The following is a 14,631-nucleotide window of genomic DNA, read 5'->3' on the forward strand; positions in this document are numbered from 1 at the left end:
TTCCCCTCATTTCTGCTGCTGAAGCTTGGCTTAGTTATAGCTGCCCTTTCACTCAATCGTCAATTCAATTCAATTCAATTTATTTTTGTAAGGCCCAAAATCACAACAACAGTCGCCTCTGAGGGCCGTCAATGTGTCTATTTCACTTCTATAGACTGACACACCAGTCCAAATATCCATGATGAGTGTAGCTGCCACATTTCAGTCTCTTTAACTGTGTTTTCTATCAAGCTCATATCTTTTTTAACGTGCTGTGGACATGGAGGCTCCATTTCCAAGATTTATGTAGCCCTGCGGGGATTTAGACAAGAGTGGCATGTCGATCCACCCAAAATTCAGGACATGCCTGCGTTGGACTAATTAAATTTTTCATCTTCCCTGAAGTACATCAACACCCAGGAAAGACAATAAAAGCAAGGTTTGTTAATATAGGCTGCGTTCTTTTCCAGGAGGGACCTGTTTTTAACAAGGATGTTTTCGTGCTGGGAGTGTCTACAGAGCTGAAACTGCTGGGCTATTTGACGTGCTAGTTAACCCAAGTTATCTTGATCCAAGCAGACCTTTTGATCAAAGAGCTCTGAAGAAAAAATGTGTACTGTGTTAGTGAGTCAATAGGCTTTTGACACACTGTATTTAAATGCAGCAAGTGACTAGTGAAGGTAACGTTTGTTAAAGGTACTTGCTGATAGCCCGTATGTGTGTTTTTATTGTGTAAGTACATGTATGAACATTAACTAAATAAAGTGATGTGAAATTAAGAAACTCAACTCAAATAACTTTCAAGCTTTCCTAGCATTAAAAGAAGGGAGTGTCTACAGAGCCGCGGCGCGCGGCCGAAACTGCTAGGCTATTTCGTGCCGCGGCTCCTGAAACTGCTGGGCTATTTGACCGCATTCAATAGAATGAGTTAGACCGCGCCGGGTTAGGGTTAGGGTCAGGATTAAGTTTAAGGTTAGGGTTAGGGTTACTGATTATTTACACACTGACAACTCCAAGAGGGTCTAGGCTCTAAGCGACACAGAAGAAGAATAGGCACTTCCTCTACCTCCAGAGTTTGTGGAGTTGTTTGAAGTGACAAAGAGGAAGAAGAATTCAGTGGATTTAGTGATTTGGGGTAATACTGTTGCTTTGGTAACTTGTTAAGGTATTACTAGTTATCTGAATAACTGTTAATATGTTACGTTAACATACCAGACACTTACGACAGTTTCGTTGTCTATATTGCCTTATTATTTTAAATTGCATTTTAAGATTAAATGTCTGTTCTTGGTCTTGGATCTTATCAAATAAATTTCCCCAAAAAATGCGACTTATGTATGTTTTTTTCTTCTCTATTATGCATTTTTTGGCTGGTGAGACTTATACTCCGGTGCAATTTATAGTCCAGAAAATATGGTAATATAATAAACCTGATAAATAATTAAAAAAAACAAACACTTTTTTGTAATCAAATTAACTCTTTTAAGCATTTCATCCCTACTGTGTGCTGGTGCTCCTGTCTAAATCATCTCCCTCTTTTCTGTGCAGGTGTGTTGGGGCTCCTCTCTAAAGTGTCCCCCTCTCTCCTCTGTGCAGGCGTGCTGGTGCTGACCTCCAAAGAGCACTCGGCTGACAGGGGACATGGGCTGGAGCTCTGAAGGAAGCTGCATCTTTCACAATGGGGCTGCGCTCCAGGACTAGTGCTGGAGGGGACAAGGGGCTTCAGCAAATGCCCCCTGTTGGTGGCATGGCATCAGAGCCGGGAGACCGCGATGGGGCCATGCTGCTGGCCTCTGGGCGGGACGACCCCAAGCGACCCCAACACGTAGGCTTCGGGCTCCTGGCTAAGACCCCCCTCAACTACGAGCGGCCCCACAAAAGGAACAATATCAGGAAGAGGAAGGTCCAAAACCTGATCTATGATGCGCTGGAGCGGCCACGGGGATGGGCCCTGCTCTACCACGCTTTTGTGTGAGTAATTTAATGTGGCCACTTGTTAATGCCCAATCTCGTCAGATCTCTGATGCTACGCTATAGTGGGCCTGGTTAGCACTTGGATGGGTGACCGCTGGAATGCCAAGTGCCACAGTGGGATGGTAGTGCATATTTTCATTATGTCCTTGGTCAAAACTCTTCTCCCACCTTGCTCCAAGTATCTATGATCTGGTGTGTGAATGAGTGTTGTGAGAGTGCTTGTGGAACAACAGATGGAAATTAGCCCTTGGCTATGATCCGGCGTGTTTACAGTATGTTTATCATCAGTGTTCTCGCTGGGCTGAGGTTTGAGGATGGCAGTGGGACACAAACACATTTTTACGATCACATTTACGATCACACTCCGCCACTTAGGCTCGGCGCCCCCTCGGCTGAGCGGGCACCAAGAGGCCAAGGGCCGTGCCGCAGCAGGCGGCGTGAGCGAACAACACCACGGTACGCGGAGCGGCGCTCCTCGCCCGCGCCGCCCATGGCACCCGAACGCGCAGCAGCAGCACCCTAAAATGCCTGACGTGCAAACGAGGTGGAATAGTTCCTTTTATATAGTAATAGTATTATAGGAATAGTTTCTTTTGATATGCTGTTTGTGCCGCGCTCCTTCCGGGCGAGGTGAGAAGGAGCTGGCTGTGGACCTTATCAGAAGCTCATCTCGCCTGTGCAGAAGATGCTGCTGCAGTATGTTCAGACCATGCCAATTGTTTGGCAAGAAACATGCAATACTTTACAAGATGTGTTCCAAATATTTATTTTTGGATCAGTTGGTTGGATGTATGAAGTCCTTGTGTGCTGTGTGTCCTTTGTGATCAGGGTGAATGTGGTAGGGTAAAACACATTGTATAACTTTGTGTGCAAATTGTGCTCTACAAATAAACATGCCTTACCTTCTTGGAGAGAGCAAGAACATCTGGGGCAGGCTCACCGCAATCTTTTTGGGTGGAGTTCCATCTCAGGAACCTGCCACAGGCTGGCAAAGGGACCAGCTCAGGGGCAGTCCAGGGCGGGAGCAGGAGGACCCTTGATTGTTTGAGTGAACCGCTGGAGCTGTGTGCTAACAGATGATATGTGTGACCTTCACCACCTCTGTGACCATAGCGAGGCCCCTGTCTGACCCTATGACCTCATCATGAAGCAGAGGTGTAACTCAAGATTGGTTAAGCCTTGCTCCAATCCTCCCCTACAAGCTCTTTTAAACATTTCATATTCTGCTAACTGACCTATTTTAGGTAACGTGTTGTCCCTCAATTACAATTTTTGACTGCTACACCCACCTCTAAAAACTGCCAAGGGGCCTTAAACAAATTGAACCAACTGTCAATAATTGGTCTTAGATAACAATGCACAATTATACATGTGCCTGTGTTTCTGCTCTGACATAGGTCTCTGACAGGTCCAGATCAGGATAGTGCGTTTACATGGCACGAGGACGAGCTGTGACTCAGAGGAGTGTAGAGGAAAGGAGAAGAGAGGACCAGGAAATACCCTCTTCAGGACATTAGGCTGCCTTTATGTTTGTGAATTTGATGACGTCATGATTTCAGATTGTGTGGGGGCCAATAAAGCTAGGCTCGAAAACTAAAAAGTGGCGTGCGGTCAGGGAAATCAGTGATTGACCAATGAAATTCAAAATAATCCTGTGTCACAACTGTATATGAATTGTTCTCAAATATATCCAAATGAGCCAGTTTTCTTACATCTGCTGCTGAAGCTTGGCTGAACTCATGGTGTCTTTTAATGGCCGCTACAGGCTTCTGGGCATTACTGCACGGGAAGCTTGATTCTTATTTTGCCACAGCGGCTCAGTCTGTGACCGTGTTCAGACGCCCATTCCGAGGCTCTCTAACATGAGCTTTTAGAACCAAGCAGCTTCTTTTATAGGCCTCTGCACGCGCTCTGAGGACCACACAGCCTCAAACCCATGGGTCTATGCTCAAACCACACAGTATAAAGCTGTGTAGGAATCTTAGATGTTTGCAGATTTTGCCCTAACTGCAAATGTTCAGTGGAGAAGTGAAGAAACAGCTGCGCCAAGTTTCAACAAACTGACTTTTAGAGATACGCCTTTGTTGCAGCTAAGGCTCTGTTCACGTTTCTAAGGATTAAACGTTAGTTAGAAATACAGGAAGTCTTTTAACAACACAGAGCGCTAATTTGTGTAATTAATTGGTTGATGAAGTCAGGTTATTTAATCCAATCAGGATCCATTTAATGTATGGAAGTTTAGCTCAGTAGAAAAGGTCTTTGCCCTTCCCGTGGGAGGCTGATGTTCAAAGCCTGACTTTGCATGTTAAATTATATATATATTTTTTCACTTTTGTCTTATCCACTAAATATTGATCACTCCAAGTCTGCTTGCCCATACATAAAAGTCACCACATGCTACTGGTCTATTAAGATAGTGCATGAGCTTTTTTTCAATATACCAATTAATCATAGAGAAGGCCTTGTTGGCCCTGATGGCCCACCACTGGTAAAACTTTATCTATGATTTGTATGGTTCATCGTCTGCTCCTGCTTGTTTCACTGCTTCCGCGACTCTGTGACAAAACCTGCGATCACTGGCTGTAATGGACAATCAAAGCCGCTCCCACCATTCTTGGTGTCTGTGCCGCATTACCTGTGGTGTCTTCCTGTCCCACTGCCCCGCAAATCTCGACACCTAAAGCGGGAAAAGTGAAGTGGGGTACTGGTGGGACTGAGAGCCTGGATCAGTCTTTGGCGGACGATCGTCAGCTTAAGCGGCTTCCAAGGGAGTATGGGAGTACGAACAGATTCCTCGTGCGGCACTGCTCGGAGGTTACCTGGCTCCAATCAACTGCCCTGGATCCCGGCTGCAACCATCCCGGCCGCCTGCAGCGGATCAGCGTCTGCAGACGGGGCTCCGTGCGGGAGAATCTTCGGCCGCTGCCTCGAAGTGCCGAGCAACCTGACCGCGCTGCAATCCATATGGCCCTGATAAATACGAGGTCTCTAATGAACAAAACTTTCATCTTGAAGGATTTCTTCTCGTCACACGTGCTGGATTTTATGTTGTTGACGGAAACGTGGATAAAACCAGGTGAAAATGGCGCATTCACTGAGCTCCTCCCCCCTCGATGCTCTTTTCTCAGCTCACCGCGAGCATCTGGTCGAGGAGGTGGAGTCGCTGCAGTTTTTAAGGACAATTTCAAATGAAAGCCTTTACATGTAAATAATTATTCAAGCTTTGAAGTACAGTTATTTACAATAGAGCTTGCAAGTCCTATTCTTTGTGCTGTCATCTACCGTCCACCTAAATACAACAAGGAGTTTTTAGCTGAGATGGCCCCCAGGTTTGAAAAACTACTGATTTGTGGGGACCTAAATGTGCATGTCTGTTGCCTGGCTTCTTTTGATCTAATTCAGTCAGTTGAATCACCAACACACAATGCAGGGACACTTTAGACTTGATAATATTGTGACTGACCGTGGATAAACCAGCTACAAGTCACCCCGGAGACATTTTGAGTTATTCACAGATTCTGAAAGTGTGAATTCAAAGCTTTCCAATGATGTCTCACTCATGCACATATGATCATATTTGAGTAAGTTGTGGTCATTTGAATGTATACAACTCTGAATTCCTCTTACTGAGAAAACTGCCTCTAAAGAGTCTCACCTGAGTGAGCCCAGAGTCACAGGGGGGCTCAATTGCATCTCATTGGGATAAACCCTCCCCCCTGTCAAACTGACAGCACCTGCCCCTACAGCTGTCACTCAAGACTCAAGAGGAGTGTTGTTATTGATGTGAACTGGACTCTAATCAGAATTAGAAGTTACTATATTAAAATGGAAATACTTGGATTACAAAAGGCCCTGAATAGCGTCAAAGAATCAGAATCAGAATAGGGTTTATTGCCATTTGTCGATAAACAGAATTCACAGGTGATTTAGTGCAACACAAACAACAAAACGTTGAACACTGAGCACTAAACGGCATGTAATATACATAATAAAATATAAAGGTATAAAGTTATTTAGTGCAATAGGATAGTAATGTCTTCCCTGTGTCAACCCTGGTCTTCATGTATGCTTGCTTGATAAGTCCAAAGCCGCAATCAGGGGAGAAAGCGCGTCGCCTCCTCGCTCAAAGCGCGCGCTTTGCCTCCTCGCTCAGAGCGCGCGCTTCGCCTCCTCGCTCAGAGCGCGCGCTTCGCCTCCTCGCTCAGAGCGCGCGCGTACAGTGTATCTGTGGAAGACGGGGAGAGTTTAAAAAAACACTCTTAATAGAAGAACTCTTATCAACAAAATCTCCTATAGACAGAACCTCTCATTTCTCAATAAGGAATGGAGGGGAAAAATAAAGATAAAATAAAAACAGCTAGCGTAAGACAAAATAATACTAATAATAATGGTAAAATAAACACTATTTATATCAGTTATATGCACCTGAATGTGACATTATTGCGTGTGATAAAGACATTTATGTCTATTCATACTGTATAATTGCTATTCTGCATTTGCACTTTATTGTACATTTAATAAAGTGAAGTTAAGTAAATGATGTGTAATAAATAGTACCTGCTGTGCAAAGTTGAAGCTGTAATGCAATGGACTTCTGCATAGTTTTTGATAAACTCCAGCTGTGAGCGCCTCTTCTGAAAAGTGAAACAAAGAAGTTTGGAACGAGCTAAAGCGGCTAACGCAGGCTACAGTAAAAAACAGTAAAAAAACACAAAGATACAGACATTATACCGTCCCAAAACAGCTAGTTTCAAGATCCCAAAACAGCTAGTTTCAAGAGACTACGTGATGTTAATTATTCAGAAAGTGGTCACATTAAATTCAAGCCCGTATTTTTGACGTAGAGTGCACTAAAGCAGCATGTTAGCTTAGCATTTCTCCGTGTCTGCTCCGGTGCCCGAGGCAAAAGTAAGATTCTAAAGTGATCACGAGACCGCCTTAAAACACAGAGTTAAAGCAATACTTTAGAGTAAAAGTACCTCAGTTCCGTTGCAATGTAGTCCAGGGAATGTAAGCTCTGAAGACTGTGCTCTGAAGACGGTTGGAGTAATGAGAGGAAAACACAGAGAGCACGCAGCTGCCATGTGATTCACAGTTGATTGGTGGAAAATGTAAACAATACGTTGGCTAGAAAAAGGTGACGCCCCCCAGGAGAGCAGGAAAAAGACCCGAAAACTCCACATTTTTAACAGCTTAATGTATACGTTTAAGACAACCAATAGTGTTATCTGAAGCACACAGGGGCTTATTCATAACTTCATAACTGCAAAAAAACGAAAATCACACATTTGAAAAAAAAATCTTTTTTGGGGTTTATCTCAGTTTCACCGAGGCCGACATGTACCGGCATTTAGGCTGCGCCGCCACAATTTCACATGGACACACTGTGTCACATGTTGAAATATCTTCTACACCCATCTCCGATCATTTGCCCATTATTTTTGAAGTAATGTCCCCATCACCAGTCAGCAAGCCACCTGCCCCAGCCTCTTATTGCCGTATAATAACTTCATCAACAGCTACGGACTTTGCTGTTGCTTTTATGGACACAGAGTTTTCTGTCCTTGATGAGAATGTTCTTCCCGAGTGCCCGGATACTTTTCTGTCTGCCTTTTATTCCACCTGCTCTGGGATCCTTGACACTATTCCTCCTTTTAGGCCCAGGTTCTCCAAGCCTAGGCCCGATCCCTGGACAAATGACTCTACCCGGGCCCTCAGACAGCGCTGTAGGCAGTCGGAGCGGCGGTGGAAAAGGGACAAGTTACACGTGTCTCTGGGCATACTGAGGGACAGCCATGCTCTCTACCAAAAGGCTATGAAGGAGGCCAAATGCAAATATCTGTCTGATATTATTTGTAGTAATGGTCACTGCCTCCTTCACTCGTTCAATACCATAAGTTCCGTTGTGAATCCACACACATCAATGATTGATGCTTCTGTTTCCACCTGTGAGGACTTTTTGCACTTTTTTCTTGACAAAGTGCTGTCTGTAGGACAATTGAGCAGTTCCATCATATGTCCAGTCTTACCCGCTACTGCTGTAAATACTGCAATGTTCAACTAATTTGAACCAGTCTCACTCTCTTCCCTCACACAAATAGTTACACAAATGAGAGCTACAAACTGTCCTTTGGACACTTTCCCCACAAAGTTGCTTAAGGAAGTGTTCTCCACTGTGGGTCTCCCCCTCATGGTTTTTATTAACACTTGTCTCAGCTCAGGATGTGTCCCTGATTCTCTTAAACATGCTGTAGTGAGACCCCTTAAGAAACCACAACTTGATACTAATGTAATGTCAAATTTTAGACCTGTTTCTAACCAGTTTTTAGAAAACAACTTTATTTTAGAAAAAATTCAGTCCGGGTTCAGATCACGACACAGCACAGAACCTGCATTATTCAAAGTGCACAATGATATTGCCCGGTCTGTGGATGCGAAGCGCCCCGTTGTCCTAGTACTGTTAGATTTAATGGCCGCTTTTGATACAGTCGACCATTCAATTTTGTTTTCTCGCCTTGGAGACCATGTTGGTATCTGTGGCACTGCACTATCATGGTTTAAGTCTTATTTGACCAACAGGAGTTTTTCTGTTATGATTGGGGACCTGTCCTCCTCTGCTGCCTCGCTGGTCTGTGGAGTGCCCATGGCTCTATTTTGGGCCCCATGTTGTTTTCTCTGTATATGTTGCCACTGGGGTCAATTATAGCCAGGCACCGTTTAGCTTTTCACTGCTATGCAGACAATCTGCAGATTTACTTACCAGTGTTTCCTGACAAAAGTGATGCTCTTCAATCTTTGACTGATTGTATTGCAGACATAAAGATGTGGTTAGGGCAGAATTTACTTGAATGAAAAGAAGACAGAATACATTTTATTTGGTGATTCTGTGCTGTCTAATTCAAATAACTTGACTTCAATGATAAAACCGACCGTAAAGAATCTCGGGGTTGTTTTTGACAATAATTTTAAAATGGAAAAACAAATTGACAGTGTGGTTAGAGCACTATTCATGCTTTTATCAGCTCAAGAATAGATTATTGCAATGCACTTTATGTTGGTGTCTCCCAGTCGCCCTCAGCCGCCTTCAACTTGTGCAAAATGCTGTGGCATGTTTTTTAACCAACAAACCCAGCACATCACCCCGGTTCTTTTTACTCTTCAATGGCTTCCTGTTTCTTTTAGAATTGGTTTTAAAATTTAACTTTTTGTTTTAAAGCGTTAAATGACCTGGCACCATCTTATTTGGCTGAGCTCCTGTCTGCTCGTAACCCAGGCAGGACTCTAAGGTCAACAGGTTAGCTTTTACTGAACGTCCCCAGACCCAGACTCAAGCACTGGGGGGATCGAGCTTTCTCTGTCGCTGGTCCCAGACTCTGGAACAAACTGCTCCCCGACATGCGCACCATCACAGTTTTTAACCTTTTTAAATCTTGGCTAAAAACGTATTTATTCAGACTGGCTTTTAACACTATGTAATGTAATGGCACTTTATTTTTTTACAGTTTGTTTTTATTTAGTTTTATGTTGTGTGTTGCCTTGATGTTATTGTGAAGCACTTTGGTCCCTTTAAGTGTTGTAAAGGGCTCTATAAATAAAGGTTGATTGATTGATTGATTGATTGATTGATTGATTATGCAACAACGTCTAATACTAAACATATTGTCTCTTGGCTTTTTACAACTGCCTAGTTTATATTCTACTATTATATTATACTGGTATCTGTTAAGAGTGAATAGGCCTACTACATTGGTAACAGCAGATGTATGCCATTTGACCACACTCCCTTGACTGACTTCTGTTCTGTTTCTAAAGTACCAAAAGACAAGATACCCTATGGTGAGACAACAGTACATCAAAGATAAACAAAGATCTCAATGTGAATTATTTGGTATTTAATGGTAATTTTACCAACAAGCAATGAACATAGAATTCTCAAAATAAAATATTTAAATTAAACTTCACAGAGACTTCACATGGTTTAAGTCCAGCAGCTATTTTTAGTTAACGGTTCTTTTTGGCACCGTATTGATGTTGGCAGACAGGTTCTAGACGTTTGTCCCGGCATGATTTGCACATGGGTGAGACTGTTTTATATTCATTTTTCAGGTTTGGGTCACTTTCTGTTTCCCCACATGCACAATGACAACAGATGTCCATCAGCAGCACTATAGTAGGGGATTTCAACTGGTTCCACAGTCAATGTTGTGACGAATATAGACTACTCCTTCGAGCTTGTGACGAGGTAGTGTTATAGGAGAGCCACATGTGTAGTCGAACTCACTCACCAATAGGACAAACTGAGTTTGTTGTTGTTCAGTCAGTTTACACTTTCCAAACACAAGAGAAGTTGATAGAAGCTGGCCACATTTCTGCTTTTTTCTCTTATAATCAATGAACCCAGTATACTACTCAAACACTGATGGGACTGACAGGACATTGGGCTTTTTCTTTGATGCTTCATAAATTGTCATGTGATGATTGGTGATGTACCAGAGGGAGTTGCAGATGACCTGGAAAGAAAATAAATAATTCAATACAAATTTTGAATATTTTGCCTTTCCATTTTTTAAAATTAAATGTTTAAATTGTACCCATTGACTGCCATGTATTAAACCAATAAAGTTTTTCAAGATTTTTCTTTGCATTCAGCTCCCTTTGGTAACTTCAGTCCTCGCTGGTTGAAGTCAGCAACTAAGTCATTGTATAGTTCATCTTTTTTTGTAAATCCATCCTTTACCCTTCCACTGAAAAACAAAAATGACAGAAATGGATGATTCCATGTCATTGCTTTTTTTTTTTTTTTTTTAATAACCCTCTCCGAAGCCTTAGAAAAAGCAGAATTATTCCTTTCAATTTCCTACCATAACAGGCCTATTAATTTGAAAATGATCCCTTTATCATAATCAAACTTCACTGTTACTGGCACTAATTTTTTGGGGGTAGGCCCTGGCCTATTATTGCCCTAGGGCATATATATCAAAATAATCCATATATTACCCTAGCTACTAAATAATTTTATATTTAGGCCTATCGTAATTTTTTAATTGCCTAATTTATATCCAATCCAACTTTTAAGGTCAATATTTTATCTCAAAATAAAATGCTATCAGGCCTCAAGTCTGGCTGCATAAATTAAAAGTTTGTTGAATGAAGATGAAGTTAATATAAGTTGCTTTCTCTTGTCATCAAGACATCAAATCAGTTGTGTTTCCTTGATTTGGGTCTGATCAGAACAAGTGGCCTCTTTCTCTATTGCTCAACAGTTGTACTTGATAGACTTCATTGGAAATACATCGATGATGCTGAAAATGGTGGATGACAATTCCACATTGAACCATCCGCTGTGACAGCGTGAGAGTTGTTGTTGTAGTCCGGGGCGCACTGTGCAGTCACAACAACATCATCTGATACCTCACCATGATGTTCGTTGAAAACTTTGAAAAATGTCTTACAGATTTCTACGTTCACTATTTTTCTTATTGTCACTTGGTGATGTGAGCACTTTTTAACAGTCACGCCAAATAACTTCACAGCTGAAACACCGGGTGTGCATATCGCCACCGCCATTATTGCCAGTCTGCACGCTGACCAAATATGAGCATCTGCGCAGGTTTTTCGCACAAACACGCCCGTAAGTAAATGAAACCTATCAAAAGTGCAGCGATTTTCATATCTTGCGATCCCCACGGGTGATTTTTTCCCTCAGCTTTTGGATTCACATTCACAATTTGACATTCTCGAAACGTACGGCCAGTAATTATGCGATCAAATGTTTAAGGTCTGTTTTTGTTTTATTTTGAAATTCAGGTTGGTCGGGTTACCGGAAACACACAATTTTTTGAACAAGTCAACTCTGTTCTATGTTGCATTATTTCTCTGTCATTGTTTACAGACATTTCCACAACACACCTACAAAACGAGGAGTAAGATGCTATGAACGATGAGTAAGCACAGAAGAAACCAGGAAAGCAATTCTGATTGACCGTAACCCACCTTCTAACAAACTACTAAAGCTAACATGGCTAACATGACCAATGCACCACACAGACAGGTCCCATCCCCAGTAAGAACTCCCCAGGTCTGCCCGGGTAGGATGCAGGAGAGGACATAATGTCAATGTAAAAGCTTATTTCAAGAGCACCCTTAGTTTTAAAAACCTCTATAGACAAATGCAAAAAACATACATTAGCGACAAATAAAATACTTATATATTTATATATTATATTATAATTGTCTGTATTCTGGTGCATTGTAGATGTAATATTATCAGCAGTTATGTATTCTGAGGCCCCCCACAGTCCCTAAATTTGCCTATTCTGTATCACCCCAAATAGATAGAAAATACTACAGGTAACTTTTGACACTTTGTGTTGCATTTACAAAAAACATAAATTAGACATTTTTAAGAAGTTTAACCACTTTGTCTTTGCACCCACCATGGTGATGGCTCCACAGAAACATCCTTTGTGTCAGTGAAAGCCATATTTTATTTTTTCCCCTTTTGCCTGTAACATCACAAAAATCTCCCATTCAAGATGAAAAATTCAATAAGTTGTTGCCAACATCACAAGAAACACCAAATATTACATTTGAGCATTAATCAGCTTGAAATTTAGTCCTATTTGTAAAGCGCTGATATGCAGAATGTAAACATGCTGTATACAAACTAATGTAAGGAATTATTCACCTTATTTCGCCCCACCCACTTTTGTCTGTTTTTGCCACAGTAATTGCACTTCCATTGTAATTGCACTTCTGGTTGAACAGGAACACAGGTTTGTTTCAGTGGAGAACAAGGGAAAAGTCTCCGCTAAATATGCTATTAAGTAGAATGATTTGTGTAAAATGTACCATGTTCATATGCACCAACAAGTCAACGATGCACAAGATAAAATAAGATAATCCTTTATTGTCTAATCTAGTCGTTACAAATGCATGGATAAGTTTTTCAGCATCGCTTTTGGGCAGGATACTTCTGATTTTGGCTATGTTGAGCAAATGGAAATAGGCTGTTTTACAGGCTTGATTTATATGTGCTTTAAATGAGAGCTCCTGGTCAAATAAGACTCCAAGGTTTCTTACAGCACAATGACCTCGGTTTTTTCAGGGTTAAGAAGCAGGTAGTTAAGTGTCATCTAGATTTTTATATCCTTCACACAAGCACTTAGTCTGTCTACTTGATCGCTCTGATCAGGTTTCATTGATAAATACAGCTGCATAGCAGTGGAAGTTAATGCCATGCTTTCTGATAATGTTGCCTAACGGCAGCATATAAAGAGTAAACAAAATTGGACCGAGTACTGAACCCTGTGGCACACCGTAAATTACTTTAGAGCAGGGTGAGGAGCTCTGGTTTACATTAACAAATTGTTACCTATCAGATAAATAGGATTTAAACCAGCTAAGGGCTGTTCCTCCAACACCTACATCACATTCTAACCTTTGCAGTAGAATGTTGTGGTCGATGGTGTCAAACGCTGCGCTGAGGTCCAACAGGACCAGAATTGGGACCAGTCCATCATCAGCGGCTAATAACAAATCGTTTGTGACTTTAATTGAAGCAGTTTCAGTGCTGTGGTGGGCTCTGAATCCTGACTGGAAGACTTCAAATACGATTTTGTCCTTTTACTACAACTTTTTCAAGGATTTTAGAGACAAAGAGAAGATTTGAAATAGGTCTGTAGTTCACCAATCGGTCGGGATCTAGGTTAGGCTTTTTCAGAAGAGGTTTAATGACTGCATGTTTGAAGGACGCTTTCGAGTGAAGTATTTATTATATTAAGAATAGGGTCTATAATTAGGGGGAGAATGTCTTTGAGGAGTCTGCTTGGAATGGGGTCTAGGACACAAGTTGAGCTTTTAGAGGACATAATGGCTGAAGCTTTCTAAATTTACTTGTGGATTTATATGGGACGTTAGTTTTACAGCTTGGGCTTGTTCAGGGCTAATAGCGGGGGTAATTTCATCTAAGTTATCTCTGATAGTTTCTATTTTATTGTTAAAAAATCAGAGCTGAGAGAAGCTGGGATTGAGGGCTCTACTGCGCTGTGACAGTTTGTTAGCCTGGCCACAGTGCTGAAAATAAATTTAGTGTTACTCTTGTTGACTTCTATTAGATTTGAATAGTATCTGGTTTGGGCCTTACGCAGAGCCTGCTTATAGGACAGCAGGCAACTTTTCCATGCTTTTAGGGATTCTTCTGTGTGGGTGCGACGAAATGATCCTTCTAGTTCTCTAACTCTTTGTTTATGTGAACGCAGTTCTTCGTTGTACCATGGGGAGGCGCGCTTTGGCCTAATGACCTTCTGTTTTAACGGTGCTGCAACATCAAGAGCAGACTTCAGAGAATTCATGGTCAAGTCGACAAATTGATCACTTATACTGGGACTAAAACTGTTCTCAGCAGGATCACATGACATGTCACTGAATATTGGCTCTATTATTTCTTTGAATTTTGAGATAGATTTTTCAGATATTGTCCTTTTCATAACAACTTTACTCTGTGGGGCTGGATGCTCTTTAAGAATAAACTGAAAGGTAATTAGGAAATTATCTGACGATATAGGGTTTTGAGGGAAGACAATGAGGTCACTAATCTCTATTCCATACGTTAGGACAAGATCCAGAGTGTGCTTATGACTGTGAGTCGGTTTATTTACATTTTGAGTGAAACCAATG

The 14,631-nt window shown here is 41.8% G+C and overlaps 1 protein-coding gene across 1 annotated transcript in view; it reads left to right on the plus strand.

Annotated features, from left to right (window-relative positions):
• The window catches only part of kcnq3 (potassium voltage-gated channel, KQT-like subfamily, member 3), a 213,704-nt gene that overhangs the window by 17,593 nt on the left and 181,480 nt on the right, over window positions 1–14,631 (plus strand). Inside the window, exon 2 of the mRNA XM_072441893.1 lies at window positions 1,576–1,950. Coding sequence (XP_072297994.1) covers window positions 1,658–1,950 — 293 coding nt within the window. The 5' untranslated portion in view covers window positions 1,576–1,657. The remainder of the gene's footprint in view (window positions 1–1,575; window positions 1,951–14,631) is intronic.

This window comes from Eucyclogobius newberryi, unplaced genomic scaffold, assembly GCF_026437365.1.
Source record: "Eucyclogobius newberryi isolate DKJ021-1_F unplaced genomic scaffold, fEucNew1.0.hap1 SCAF_12, whole genome shotgun sequence".
Classification (NCBI taxonomy): domain Eukaryota; kingdom Metazoa; phylum Chordata; class Actinopteri; order Gobiiformes; family Gobiidae; genus Eucyclogobius; species Eucyclogobius newberryi.